This window comes from Alosa sapidissima, chromosome 11, assembly GCF_018492685.1.
Source record: "Alosa sapidissima isolate fAloSap1 chromosome 11, fAloSap1.pri, whole genome shotgun sequence".
In the NCBI taxonomy this organism is placed as follows: Eukaryota; Metazoa; Chordata; class Actinopteri; order Clupeiformes; family Clupeidae; genus Alosa; species Alosa sapidissima.
The window spans coordinates 22,848,721-22,862,096 of record NC_055967.1 but is presented as its reverse complement, the minus strand read 5'-3'; the positions used below and the strand labels follow the sequence as shown (position 1 = coordinate 22,862,096).

The 13,376-nt window shown below is 49.1% G+C and overlaps 1 protein-coding gene across 1 annotated transcript in view; it reads left to right on the top strand.

The window, feature by feature from the left end:
• The first annotated feature begins 254 nt into the window (after positions 1–254).
• The window catches only part of cep152 (centrosomal protein 152), a 27,610-nt gene continuing 14,488 nt past the window's right edge, over positions 255–13,376 (top strand). Inside the window, exons 1-18 of the mRNA XM_042110439.1 lie at positions 255–628; positions 1,281–1,403; positions 3,461–3,567; positions 4,507–4,573; positions 4,985–5,197; positions 5,512–5,782; positions 5,917–6,057; positions 6,171–6,310; positions 7,141–7,341; positions 7,561–7,708; positions 9,727–9,818; positions 10,065–10,228; positions 10,524–10,716; positions 11,429–11,533; positions 11,740–11,870; positions 12,570–12,698; positions 12,798–12,891; positions 13,184–13,357. Coding sequence (XP_041966373.1) covers positions 1,317–1,403; positions 3,461–3,567; positions 4,507–4,573; positions 4,985–5,197; positions 5,512–5,782; positions 5,917–6,057; positions 6,171–6,310; positions 7,141–7,341; positions 7,561–7,708; positions 9,727–9,818; positions 10,065–10,228; positions 10,524–10,716; positions 11,429–11,533; positions 11,740–11,870; positions 12,570–12,698; positions 12,798–12,891; positions 13,184–13,357 — 2,457 coding nt within the window. The 5' untranslated portion in view covers positions 255–628; positions 1,281–1,316. The remainder of the gene's footprint in view (positions 629–1,280; positions 1,404–3,460; positions 3,568–4,506; positions 4,574–4,984; positions 5,198–5,511; positions 5,783–5,916; positions 6,058–6,170; positions 6,311–7,140; positions 7,342–7,560; positions 7,709–9,726; positions 9,819–10,064; positions 10,229–10,523; positions 10,717–11,428; positions 11,534–11,739; positions 11,871–12,569; positions 12,699–12,797; positions 12,892–13,183; positions 13,358–13,376) is intronic.

Sequence of the window (13,376 nt, the reverse complement as noted above, 5' to 3'; positions counted from 1 at the left end):
TCACCATTTAGGTATGGCCTTATCAATGTATAGAATACCAGTAATACCACTTCGAATTACAATTATTCGTTCTAATGTCAGTGCTAGTCTTATTTAAGAAAGGCGAGCAAACCATACAGAGTAGGTTTTGTACGAGCTCTGTTATCGAGCTGACATCCTCCGGTTCCCTTCAAGACCAGCTGTGAGGGGGCGTTGTTGTTTCATGACATTAGCACGCCCATTCTTGTCTGTCACCCAATCAGATGAGCGGAAAAGTTGCCGCCGGTTTAGGCGCCAGCTTTGGAGACGCATGACTACAAAACCATTTTATGGAAACTACGACGACTCTGGAGTTTGGTCTGAAAATAACGGTTGTGTGGTTAAGTGAAATGCAATGATATGTCTTACGTCTACTGCAACCACGTATCTTAACCGTCTATGAACAGGCACCGTAGAAAATGCAACGCTCCCTTTGGTTGCTATGGTGGTAACGTGAACTCAACGTTAGCATTGCACTTTACTAAGCTAACGACATTTAACCAGTCTATTGGCAGGCGAACGCTACTATCTTCCATATTGTAGCGCTGCTAATGTTATTTATCTTAGACAACGTGCCTAGTGAAACAAAGTGGATTTTACTGTGGTCGTGGTGAGTATCTAATGTTAACGTTACCTGTGTTATGACTTCCTGGTGGATACGTTTACTATCGATAGCATGCATGAATGAGCCATCGTTAACTAACGTGAGCTGAGCCGAGCCGAGTTGGCATAGGATTTCATTGATTTGCTGGTTTAGTAACGTTACAAAAGGTCTCTGTCACTACTAAACTCAATTAGCTTGCTAAGTTATTGTTGCCAAGACATTCAAAAAGCAAATGTAAGAGCCATGCATAACTTTGTCTTTTATCATCTTAGTTCTGATAGAAACATGGCCAGTTGTCCTCCTAAGTTAGAATTCAAGTTAACGTAGATGCTAACTTTAAACGTTGACGATGAACTTTAGTTAGTTAACAAGACAGTGTGAAGTTTTAAGAATCTATTTTTTGGACTCTCTTATAACTCATTTGTCGTTGTAACATACCGCATGTTGCCAGTTGTGTTGAATGTAACTTACTAAGTTTTTTTGTCAGCTAGCGACAGGGCAGTTAATAGCTAGGACAGTTTGCTCGTACATTTATTTGCTGGACTTGGACTCAAACCTCCAGGCCAAGACATGCATGTTAGCAGTAGACAGCTACTGTTGGTGTGTACATAGAGCTGTTGTTAGTCAGGCAGCTGACACGTCTCCCTGTCATACTCAGGCACTCGGTTGAAGAGGTGCATCCTCAGCACCCATCATGTCTATAGACTTCGACAGCAACGCGCTGCAGACCCAGCATGAGGAGGAGGAGTACGATCCGGAGGACTACGCCAGAGAGCAGGAGGTGGGTGCGCTTAAACTCTCAACTTGGAGTTCATGTGTGCCCTTGCAGCAATCCAGACGCATGTAGTGGTTTAGCGTAGACGCAGACTGGAGCTGGGAGGTAGATCTAGGGAGGTTTTTGTGAAACAGATCTTGGCCTTGGACTAGCAGTATGGTCCATAATTGCGGAATTGTTCAGTAAACAGTTATTATGTCACCTTATCCCCTCTTTGCCCATCTGTTTTGTTTAAGCTCTTTTTTTTTGCCCATCTGTTGTGTTTTGGGGCCGATGCTGGGCCACTGACAGCCTTCCGCCTTGTGTTAATAATAATACAGGTGAGAGAGAGAGAGACCCCCCAGAGGGTGGAGGTGTGTGTATGTGTTTAAAACAGCAGTGAAACCAGCCTGGTAGAGCCGTGCTGTGACTCATTCACTGGTAATGTTGCTGAGCTGCACTTCTGGACCTGCACTGTTATTGGTGGAGTAGGACTGCAGGCTGGTGGGCGTGTTTCTGCTCTTTCTTTCTCTCTCTCTCTCTCTCTCTCTCTCTCTCTCTCTCTCTCTCTCTCTCTCTCTCTCTCTCTCTCTCTCTCTCTCTCTCTCTCTCTCTCTCTCTCTCTCTCTCTCTCTCTCTCTCTCTCTCTCTCTCTCTCTCTCTCCTGTCCCACATTCTGTTCACTCTCACATGTGGAGCACAACTCATCCGGGAAACTCAACTTCGCTGCTCTCTCCTGGGAAACTTAGCTACTCTCTCCTGGGAAACTTAGCTGCTCTCTCCTGGGCTTCGCTTATCTGTGGACACCTACACTGAAAAATAGCTTACAACTGAATATACATGGCACCCGACTTGGCCCATCTAAAGTGGCAAACTGAAGGACTCTGTTGGTAGCTGTGTTTTTAAACAGTTACGGTATATGAAGTTGTGTGAGTGTTTTCTGGAAGCTGTGGTATGTATGGCAACCAAAGGCTCTGGTGGGAACCGGAAGTGTTGTGTTTAATCAGAGCTCTTTCTGCTCCAGTTAACACCAATGTATGGTCTGACCTGCCCTGCCCAGTGGGGTGTACGGCTGGACCCAAACAATACACACATGAGCGGATTTAGCGCACCGGCCGCCACTCATGCTGCCTGCTGCGCATGAGTGCCAGTCTGGTCTGCTCTCGCCGCTCTGCCTGCCACTCTGCGCCCGCCGCCTCACCACGCCGTGCAGCTCGCTCTGCCCCCTCACAGCCGGTGGGTGAATGCGTGTGCCGGGAGGCTCGGCTCTGGTGGAGGAGTCCGTGCGGGAGGTGCTTCTCATCCGGAAGTCTCTATGGGAAGTAAGTTAGTCAGTCTCATTGTGGCCTCAGTCTGATCTGGTTCTGGTCTCAGCTCAGCATCCTGTGTGTGTGTGTGTGTGTGTGTGTGTGTGTGTGTCGGGGTGGGGGGCTGCTCCACGCCTGGCTCTGACAGTCTGACAGAGTGAGGGGTCTGAGATTAACGCTTTGGAGTGGGAGCTGTGTGTGTGTTTGTGTGTCGGGGGGTGGGAGGGTTGAGGCGGGGTGGGGTAGCTGCTTCACGCCTGGCTCTGACGGAGTGAGGGGTCTGGAGAGCTGTGTGTGTTGTCTGGGTGTTTTGATTGCGTTTGTTTAGGATCTTTTCTGGCCGTTGCTATGGTGAACATGACACTCTGTCTTGCTGCTATGCAACAGGTTAGCACAGTACTTGCGGCTATGCAACAGGTTAGCACAGTACTTGCTGCTATGCAACAGGTTAGCACATTACTTGCTTAAAAGTGTCTCAGAGGCAGTATGTGTGTGTTATTTCTCAGAAGCAGTATGTGTGTGATGTGTCTTGAGAGGCAGTGTGTGTGTTGTTTCTGAGAGGCAGTATGTGTGTGATGTTTCTGAGAGGCAGTGTGTGTGTTGTTTCTGAGAAGTTGCTCGTTCCATGGTATTAACCATTTTACATTATAATGCATTCTGTTATGAGTCAATATTGACCATGCCCTTTTTGAAGATGTGGAATATTCTTTCTTCTTTCATATGTATGTGTGTGTGTGTGTGTGTGTGTGTGTGTGTGCGTGTGCGCGCTCTTTACAGCTCCACAAGCTCCTGACGGACCTCCCAGATGACATGCTAGAGGACAGCCGTGACTCCTCCCCCGAGCTCAACGACTCGCCCTGCAGTAACCATGGCAATGGCAACAGGTACATAACACAACATTCAGCCCTAAGGCCTTGGCACCGCTGCAGGGTTGTGTGATCCGTTTCCTGCAAACATGCCTAACTGGCTCTCGCCATGTGTCCGTCAGGCGGAGAGCGAAGTGTGTCAGGGGAAGAGTTGTATAAGGAAGCGTAACTTGTGGTCTTTGACTCAGTTCCACAGTCTTTTGAACTAATGAACACTCCTGTGTTACTACTAGTGTCCTGTTGCCCTGTCCCTCCACTGGTGTTTGGTGTGTGTGTCTGTGTGTGTGTGTGTGTGTGTGTGTGTCTGTGTGTGTCTGTGTGTGTGTCTGTGTCTGATGTTTGTGTGTGTCTGATGTTTGTGTGTGTCTGATGTGTGTGTGTGTGTGTGTGTGTGTGTGTGTGTGTCTGTGTCTGATGTTTGTGTGTGTGTGTGTGTGTGTCTGTGTCTGATGTTTGTGTGTGTGTCTGTGTCTGATGTTTGTGTGTGTCTGTGTCTGATGTTTGTGTGTGTCTGATGTGCTTTTGTGTGAGTGTGTCTAGTGTGTGGTGTGTCTGATGTGCGTGTGTGTGTCTTGGTCTGGTATGTGTGTGTGCGTGTGCATGTGTGTGTCTGGGTCTGGTATGAGTGTATCTGGTGTGCTTTTGTGTGAGTGTGTCTAGTGTGTGGTGTGTCTGATGTGCGTGTGTGTGTCTTGGTCTGGTATGAGTGTGTCTGGTGTGTTTTTGTCTGAGTGTGTCTAGTGTGTGTATGTCTAATGTGCGTCTGGTGTGTGTCTAGTGTGTGGTGTGTCTGATGTGTGTGTGTGTGTGTGTGTGTGTCTTGGTCTGGTATCAGTGTGTCTGGTGTGTTTTTGTGTGAGTGTGTCTAGTGTGTGTATGTCTGATGTGCGTCTAGTGTGTGTTTGTGTGTGTGTGTTTGTGTGAGTGAGGCTGCATTCATTTCTCTCTGTGCTTCAGACCTCAGCACGCCTGGAACGGGCAAACTGAATGGACCAATCAGAGACCCCCAGCTCTCACTGAGGATGTGAGTTTTTCAAACCTATCTCTATTTATGTGTTTTATATGTCTAAATCTTACTTTGAACACTTTGTGTCTCTCTGACTGGTTGGAACATTGTTGTTGTGTGGAAATTGGATTGTTTGTTGGGTTGTTTGTAAGTCTGGCTGAAAATACTTTGGTCATCAAAACGGGACAAAAATCCCAACTATAAAATCAAAAATGATGTATTGGCTTTAGGCCAGGGGTGGGGAACCTTTTCGGGCTGCACTTTTTTTTTTTCGGATTTGGCCAATTTGCCCCGGGGGCCAGATCAAACTAAGGTTCCCCACCCCCTGTTTTAGGCTTATGATGGTGTGTAAAGTACAGCTCGCCCTGACAGCACTGTGCTGGTGTGTGTGTGCTGGTGTGTAAAGTGCCGCTCTACTTTTCCCCGCAGAACTATGAGGACGAGGGCTCGTACCATCAGGACTACAGCTATGAGAACGGCCCCGGCCCACTGGGCCAGGGGGGCGTTCAGGGGTACCCCTACTCCAGCACGGGGCCTGAGGAGTCCTCCTGCACCAACGACTTCTCCATAGACAAGGGATACGAGCAGGAACCGCACCCAAACGACCAGCAGAACTACAACCAGTACAGGAACCACTTCCAGGTTAGGGGATCTAATACAGGAACCACTTTCAAGTTAGGGGAACTGGGACTACCTGAACCTTTTCAGGTTAGGGTATCTAATACAGAAATCACTTTCAGGTCAGGTAATCTAATACAGGAACCTTTTCAGGTTTGGGAAGATGGAACTACAGTAACCTTTTCAGGTTAGGGGATTTAATAAAGGAACCAGTTTCAGGTTAGGGAACCTAATACAGGAACCACTTTCAAGTTTCACGTTAGGGGAACTATGAGTTTTAGTTACTGGGCTTCACCATAACATACGATTCTACTGTTCCTTTGTAACTGTGTGTGTAGAATGTGGACAATGGTGGGACAGCAGAGAAGATGCCCAATCACCATAAGGCCACTTTCCAGCCCCGCCAGCCCTCCCAGATGTTCAGCCCAGAGGGGCATCAGAACGGGCACCTCCCGAACGGCCACCTCCCGAACGGCCACCTCCCGAACGGGCACCTCCCGAACGGCCACCTCCCGAACGGGCACCTTCCGAACGGCCACCTCCCGAAAGGCCACCTCCCGAACGGCCACCTAGAGCAGCTGCAGCGGGACTTTCTGGACTCCAGACAGAGTGAGTGACCCCTCAGTGGGCTCTCAGTGGGCCTCAGCCCCAGACCAGCCTGTCTCTGTTCTCTCCACAAACATCTCACTTTGTCATCTTGTTTGTGTGTGTGTGTGTGTTTGTGTTTGTGTGCGTGTGTGCAGACACGCTGGAGGGCCAGCAGTTGGCGCAGCTGCAGGTGCTGCATCAGGCCCAGAACAGACAGCTGGAGGAGCTTGAGCGCAAGATGGAGGACAGCAAACGCAGCATCCGCTTCCTGGAGCACCAGCTCGCCATCGTCAAGGGTAACAAAAATGCAAAAATGCACACAAACACACGTACAGGAAAAAGAAATACCTTCCTTGCATACATATGTGTGTTTCTGACTGCATGTATGGGTGTGTGTGTGTGCGTGTAGATGAGAAGGAGGGTCTGGCAGTGTCTTTGAAGGAGTCGTCTCGTGTGCTGGAGGAGACTCAGAGCAGAGAGGCTCAGCTGCAGGCCAGCGTCACCGCCCTGGAGCGACAGATACACACCCTCACCGAGAGAGACCAGGAGGTAACACACATATACACACACACACACACTCACTCTTACATGCACAGTCAGAAACACACACACACACAAGTGTGCTCGCGCGCACATGCACACACATATACACAAACACACACACACACACATACAGTACACGCATACATACACGCACAGTCAGAAACACATGCATACTGTACATGCACATGAGCACTCTGTTCAAAACCGTTGCATTCAAGTCGACTCTGCTAAGTTCTTATCATCTCAATCCCCATATAAATGGAAAAATCTTTCCCCAGACTCTAAAAGGCCTGTCCCAAGGAGAAAAAGTATCACTTTGAAACTTAAACACACGTGGGGAAACTGAATGGTCTATGATGAGGTAGCCCATTCGGCTAATTTGTTTACAATATTTCCAGGCTTCAACCAGTGCTGCTGACAGCTGAAGCAGTAAGAGACAGAAAGAGGTAGAACGAGCTGTTGGAGCTTAATGTAGCTTAATAGTAACAGCACCTAGTCTATAATATCTGCATAATGTGTGCTGTCATGAATAAATAATCAGAAATACAGTTTTTTACATCAATAGTTTATATAACAATATAATAATATAATATTATAGGCTACATAGCCCAGTATGCCCCTCTCCCCAGTCAGACACCTTAACTAACATATTTCCTGCGGCGTGCATGTGTATGTGTCCTTACGTGTGTGTGTGTGTGCGTGCGTGCATGTGTGTGTGTGTGTGTGTGTGTACTTACGTGCATGCATGTGTGTGTGTGTACTTGTGTGTGTGCGTGCACGTGTGTATGTACTTATGTGTGTGTGTGTGTACTTTGTGTGTGTGTGTGTGGGGGTAGAGCCAGAAGAAGCTGTGTGTGGCCGAGGCGGCGGTGGACAGCATGCAGCAGCAGATGATGGAGATGTGTCGCTCAGACACACTCACCCGCGTCCGAGAGCAGCATGACCGAGACACACACGCATTCCGGGAACAGCACGAAGCCAGGGTGCTCAGCCTGCAGCAGATGCTCGACTCACACACACATGCCCTGCAGGAACAGGTAAGACACACACACACACACACACACACACACACACACACACACACAGGCCCTGTAGAAACAGGTGAGATGCACATACACACACAGATACTGCAGGATATATATCTTGTCTATATATTAATGTGTTTCTGTGTGTATATCTGACTGTGTGTGTGTGTGCATATCTGACTCTCGCTGACTGTGTGTGTGTGTGTGTGTGTGTGTGTGTGTGTGTGTCAGACGGAGCTGGGCCAGCGGCTGCGTGAGCAGGTGCGTCAGCTGGAGCGTCAGCGTGAGGAGGAGCAGGTGGAGAGAGCCTCCGTCATCAACGCCCTCACACAGCGCCTGGAGGACAGCCAGAAGCAGTGTGCCAAGCTGCTGCACACAGGTGTGTGTGTGTGTGTGCCCGCGTGTGTGTGGGTGGGGTGGGGTGGGGGTGGGGGGTGGAAGAGATGCTGGAGATAAATGTGATTTTTACGTGTTAATGCATATGTATGTCTGAGTGTTTGTCTCTCTCTCTTTGTGTGTGTTTGTTAGAGGCTAGAGAGATGAGTGTTTGGTTTTGTGTGTATGTGTGGGTGTACACAGATGCATGTGCACCATTGTGCCTTCAGGCCTGTGGTTCTTTGGACTGAGAGAAAGAGAAAATACTGTATATGTTTTAATTAGCCCAGGTGTGTGTGTGTGTGTGTGTGTGTGTGTGTGTGTGTGTGATGTTTGTGCATGTTTATTCATGTTTGTTTATTTATGTGTCCACACAGACACACACACACGGGTCAGTGGTCTTTCACTCTCACTCTGTGGTGCTGTTGAGTGAGGGAGGAGCTGTGGGCCTCTCTCTCTCTTTCTTTCTTTCTTTCTTTCTTTCTTTCTTTCTTTCTTTCTTCTTTCTTTCTCTCTCTGGCCTACTTCTGCCTCACACACACACACACACTGTTCTGCCTCTCGCAAGCACATTTTAAAAAAGAGGTAGATTAACACAAATAAAAACACACTTCCATTTTAGATATATTAGTCATCTGCATTCATGCAAATGCAAAGATGAGGATGTGGGTTCATGGAAGAAGAAAGGACGTTAAAGACACAAGTAGACAGAGTGCAGTGAAGGAAAGTGTGTGTGTGTGTGTGTGTGTGTGTGTGTGTGTGTGTCTGTGCGCAGTGAAGGAAAAAGGATGTTAAAGACACAAGGAAGGAGAGCTCCCTTTCATCAGAATCCTGGACTGTTCCGTTAAAAAGGATTAGCTGCTCTGTGAATGTGAGAGGTTGGAGAATCAATCAATCATCAAATGTGAAGTCTTAAAGAAAAATTCCGGTATTTAGCATTTTGAGTCCCTTTTCTGGTTTGTTTTGGATGAAATAGAGTGGTGGACACCGAAATTTTGACGATTGGTCCTGTCTCGACTTTTCTGACTCGTTTTGAATCGCCTTTACTGCTTCAGAGTGGCTGCCTACAGGCATGCACAAACATGTCGCTGATTATTAAAATCAAATACATCAGCGCAATGTATGATTTCCAGCTGTCTTATTTGCTATTGTGGAACTATTTTTTTCAGACACCACAACCGCGTATAAACTTCCGCTCAATATTTGAGCCTGAAGTGTAGACGGTGGCGCAGTAATATCAACGTGCAATGAGTCTTCCAACAGAAATCAATGGGATTTTCCAAAATGCCAAATAAAACACGACAGAAACTGTATTTCGCTATGCTACTTGTTTTTGGAACATCAACGAACACCGCTAACCATTCGGTGAGTTGCACAGTTTTGAAAAAGAATGTTAAGGGTTGTTTTAGGACATGTTTGCATGCCTGTTGCAGCCACTCTAAAGTAGTCAAAGGCGATTCAAAATTAGTCAGAAAAGTCGAGACAGGACCAATCGTCAAAATTTCGATGCCCACCACTCTAGTTCATCCAAAACAAACCAGAAAAGGGACTCCAAGTGCTAAATACCGGAATTTTCCTTTAATAATGCCATCATCAAATTTCTGGGGAAACGGAATCAGAGAACGCAAATGAAATCTTGAGAAAAGACTTCAAAGAAAAACGTTTTGGGGTTCCTCCACAGCGTCATATAAAAACCACTACAATACGTCTTTTAGCAGCTAGATAACTAGATGCGTTTTGGGGTTCCTCCACAGAGTCAGATAAAAACACTACAATACGTCTGTTAGCAGCTAGATAACTAGATACTTTTTGGGGTTTGTTGGACTGTTAAAAGAAGAGATCAATGATAGAATGTCTTCAACTACAACCTTTTTGTGAATGTATATAAATGTGTTCATATTAATCTGTGCATATTAATCTGTGTGTGTATGTGTGTGTGCCTGTGTTATTTTATTTATTTGTGTATTAATCTGTGTGTGTGTCTGTGCGCGCACATTTGTCCGTGTGTGTGTGTGTGTGCAGGCTCGGTGCAGGAGATGAGTCAGATGCAGATGAGACTGCAGCAGGCCCAGTCTGCCAAGAGCATGAGCGAGGAGATGAACAAAGCACTGCAGGTGGGGCTGTGTGTGTGTGTGTGCGTGTGTGCGTGTGTGTGCGTGCGCGCGCTACTGAGCATGTGTGTGTGTGTGTGTGTGTGTGTGTGTGTGTGCATTGCTGTGGTGGTTTGGTGTGTGAATGTGAGCCCATAATCAGGGCCCCATAGATGCAGATTTCTCATTAGCAGTGAAAATTGATGTGTGTGTGTGTGTGTTGATCCAGATTTCTCATTAACTCTGTGTGTGTGTGTGTGTGTGTGTCAGGAGGAGCTGAGTGAACTGAAGGATCAGATCCGGCTGTATGAGTCTGCAGTGAAGCTAGGGGTGGTGTCCCTGGACAGCAGGGGCGACTGGGACAACCAGCTGTCCGACTCCTACGCAGAGCTGGGCATCAAGAAGGTCAACTGGAAAAAAACATGCATGCACAGGTACCAGGACCACTCCCCCAACACACACACACACACACACAGACACGCATGCATGCACAGGTACCAGGAACACCCCCCCAACACAAACACACACACATACACACACACGCATGCACAGGTACCAGGAACATGCCACTCTACACACACACACACACACACACACACACACACACACACACACACACAAAACAATGATCGTTTGCTACTCACTTAAGTAGTACGTTCATATTGTGTACCTTACTGGCTGAAATACCCCCTCTGCCCCTGTGTGTTGTGTTCTGTTGCCCCTCCTCAGCACCCCGGCGCAGGGTGAGGGTGTGGAGCCGAGTGAGGTGGTGCGGGAGCTGCGGGCGGAGCTGCAGCGCTGTCTGGCCAGCCTGAAGGACAAGCGCCAGCGTATCTCTGACCTGCAGCACGACCTGCACGTCACCCAGGAGCAGCTGCAGCAGCACAGCGCGCACACACACTCCAGCACCAGCACCTCACCGGTGAGCGTGTGTGTGTGTGTGTGTGTGTGTGTGTGTGTATGAGAGAGAGAGAGAGGGTACTGCAAAGCCCTTAGAATTGCACATTGGCACATGGCTGGAGTGTAAATCTTTTAGCTTTGTTTATGTGTGTGTGTGTGTGTGTGTGTGTGTGTGTCTTGCAGCTTCACATGCCTTTACAGTAGATTTCCTGTAGAGACCAGAGGCTTTGATTGGTATTTGAAGTCTCAGGTGGCCTGATTGGTCAGATGGCCTGTAGAGAGGCTGAAATTGTTCAGATGGCCTGTAGAGAGGCTTTGATTGGTCAGATGGCCTGTGTGCCCTACAGTAATAAAGTCTCATTGTGGGGTGTGTGTGTGTGTGTGTGTGTGTGTGTGTGTGTGTGTGTGTGTGTGTGTGTCTTGCAGCTTCACATGCCTTTACAGTAGATTTCCTGTAGAGACCAGAGGCTTTGATTGGTATTTGAAGTCTCAGGTGGCCTGATTGGTCAGATGGCCTGTAGAGAGGCTGTGATTGGTCAGATGGCCTGTAGAGAGGCTTTGATTGGTCAGATGGCCTGTGTGCCCTACAGTAATATAGTCTCATCGTGGTTTGTCCTGTGTGTGTGTGTGTGTGTGTGTGTGTGTGTGTGTGTGTGTGTGTGTGTGTGTGTGTGTGTGTGTGTGTGTGTGAGTGTCCAACTCATCATAGCATCTCCTGCGTGTGTTTCCTGTAGAAGGGAGACGGAAGCCTCCAGAAGCCTGCGGGAGCAGCAGCAGCGTCCTCCTCAGATCTAACTCTGCTGCAGGAGGAGCGGCAGCACCTGCAGGACAGAGTGGAGGTCAGAGGTCAACCCCGCCACACTCACCTCTGTGTGTAGCCTGTCTGTATCCGTCTATTTATTTGTAAGTAAATGGAAGAATGCTGTATTGGTTTGTGAGTATGTTGTAAAAATGCCTTTGTGTGTGCGTGCGCATGCCTGTGTGTGTGTGTGTGTGTGTGTGTGTATGTGTATGGTTTTGTGTGTGTGTGTGTTTGTGTGTGCAGGTCTTGGAGAGGCGTAATGCGGAGCTGAAGCAGAGCGAGGAGAAGGTGAAGGCGGCCAACTCTGAGCTGTGCTCCAAGATGAGGGAGATGATCCAGGAGCTGGACCAGGAGAAGCAGGAGGCAGAGGAGCGGTGAGGAGGAGGAGGGGGGTACAGATGGAGCAGGGGGAGGTATCCAGGGGGAGCAGAGGGAGGTATCCAGGGGGAGGTATCCAGGGGGAGCAGAGGGAGGTGTTCGGAGGGAGGTGTTCGGAGGGAGGTATCCAGATGGAGCAGGGGGAGTTGTTCAGGGGGAGCAGAGGGAGGTGTTCAGGGGGAGGTATCCAGGGGGAGCAGAGGGAGGTGTTCAGGGGGAGGTATCCAGGGGGAGCAGGGGGAGGTATCCAGGGGGAGCAGAGGGAGGTGTTCGGAGGGAGGTGTTCGGAGGGAGGTGTTCAGAGGGAGGTGTTGCTGATGCCCCTGACACCTCACAACTTTCAACAGGACCCCTGGGCTTGGCCCTGTGTCTGCTCATTAGTTTACTATGATTGGCCAGATGCTCTCTCTCTCTCTCTCTCTCTCTGCCTCTCTCTCTGCCTCTCTCTCTCTCTGCCTCTCTCTGCCTCTCTCTCTCTCTCTCTCTGCCTCTCTCTCTCTCTCTCTCTCTGCCTCTCTCTCTGCCTCTCTCTCTCTCTGCCTCTCTCTGCCTCTCTCTCTCTCTCTCTGCCTCTCTCTGCCTCTCTCTCTCTCTCTGCCTCTCTCTCTCTCTGCGTGTGTGTGTCCCAGAGACCAGGGGAGGAAAGCTCCCTGCTGATGCAATGACATCTGCCTAATGCAAGGTTGTGTGTGTAGGTATGAGCGGACGCAGCAGCAGTTCCGTGACGACGTGGTGAAGCGTGTGAGTTCGGAGCTGACCCAGGAGCACCAGGCTCAGATGGAGGAGCTGAGGACCCAACACCAGCAGCAGACCCAGGCCCTAGAGTGAGTCCACTAGCTGCAATAAAGATATCCCTTAACGCTGTCTTGGGTGCAGGGGAGTCATGTGTGTGTGTGTGTGTGTGTGTGTGTGTGTGTGTGCAGGTCTAAGCTGTGTGAGCTGCAGGGGGAGATGGTTGCAGTACAGGAGTGCTACATCTCCATCTGTAAGGAGAAAGACCGGCTGGAGGAGGAGGAGGTATGTGGCCACCCAACGCTCTATGCTCAGTACTATGTACCATATATATCATCCTACCAGATGTCTTCCACATTTTTCAGGCCAAGGACTCCTTGGCTGATAGAGATATGGCAGAGCGACCTTGAAATCTCTCTCCCTCTCCCTTCTCCTCCTTCTCCTCTCTCTCTCCCTCCCTTTCTCCCTCTCCCTCTCTCTCTCTCTCTCTCTCTCTCTCTCTCTCTCTCTCTCTCTCTCTCTCTCTCTCTCTCTCTCTCTCTCTCTCTCTCTCTCTCTCTCTCTCCCTCTCCCTCAGAGTAAGAGGCAGCAGGCGAGTGAGCGTGCTGTGGAGCAGCTGCGTGCAGAGCTGCAGAGTGAGCACCAGGGGGAGCTGTCGCGCCTCAGGAGCCAGTGGGAGGCGGAGCAGCAGGAGCATCTCCAGAGCAACCTGGCCTCGGCCCAGCAGAGCTGGCAGCAGCAGCAGCAGGAGGTGGGATGGCACGATAGCA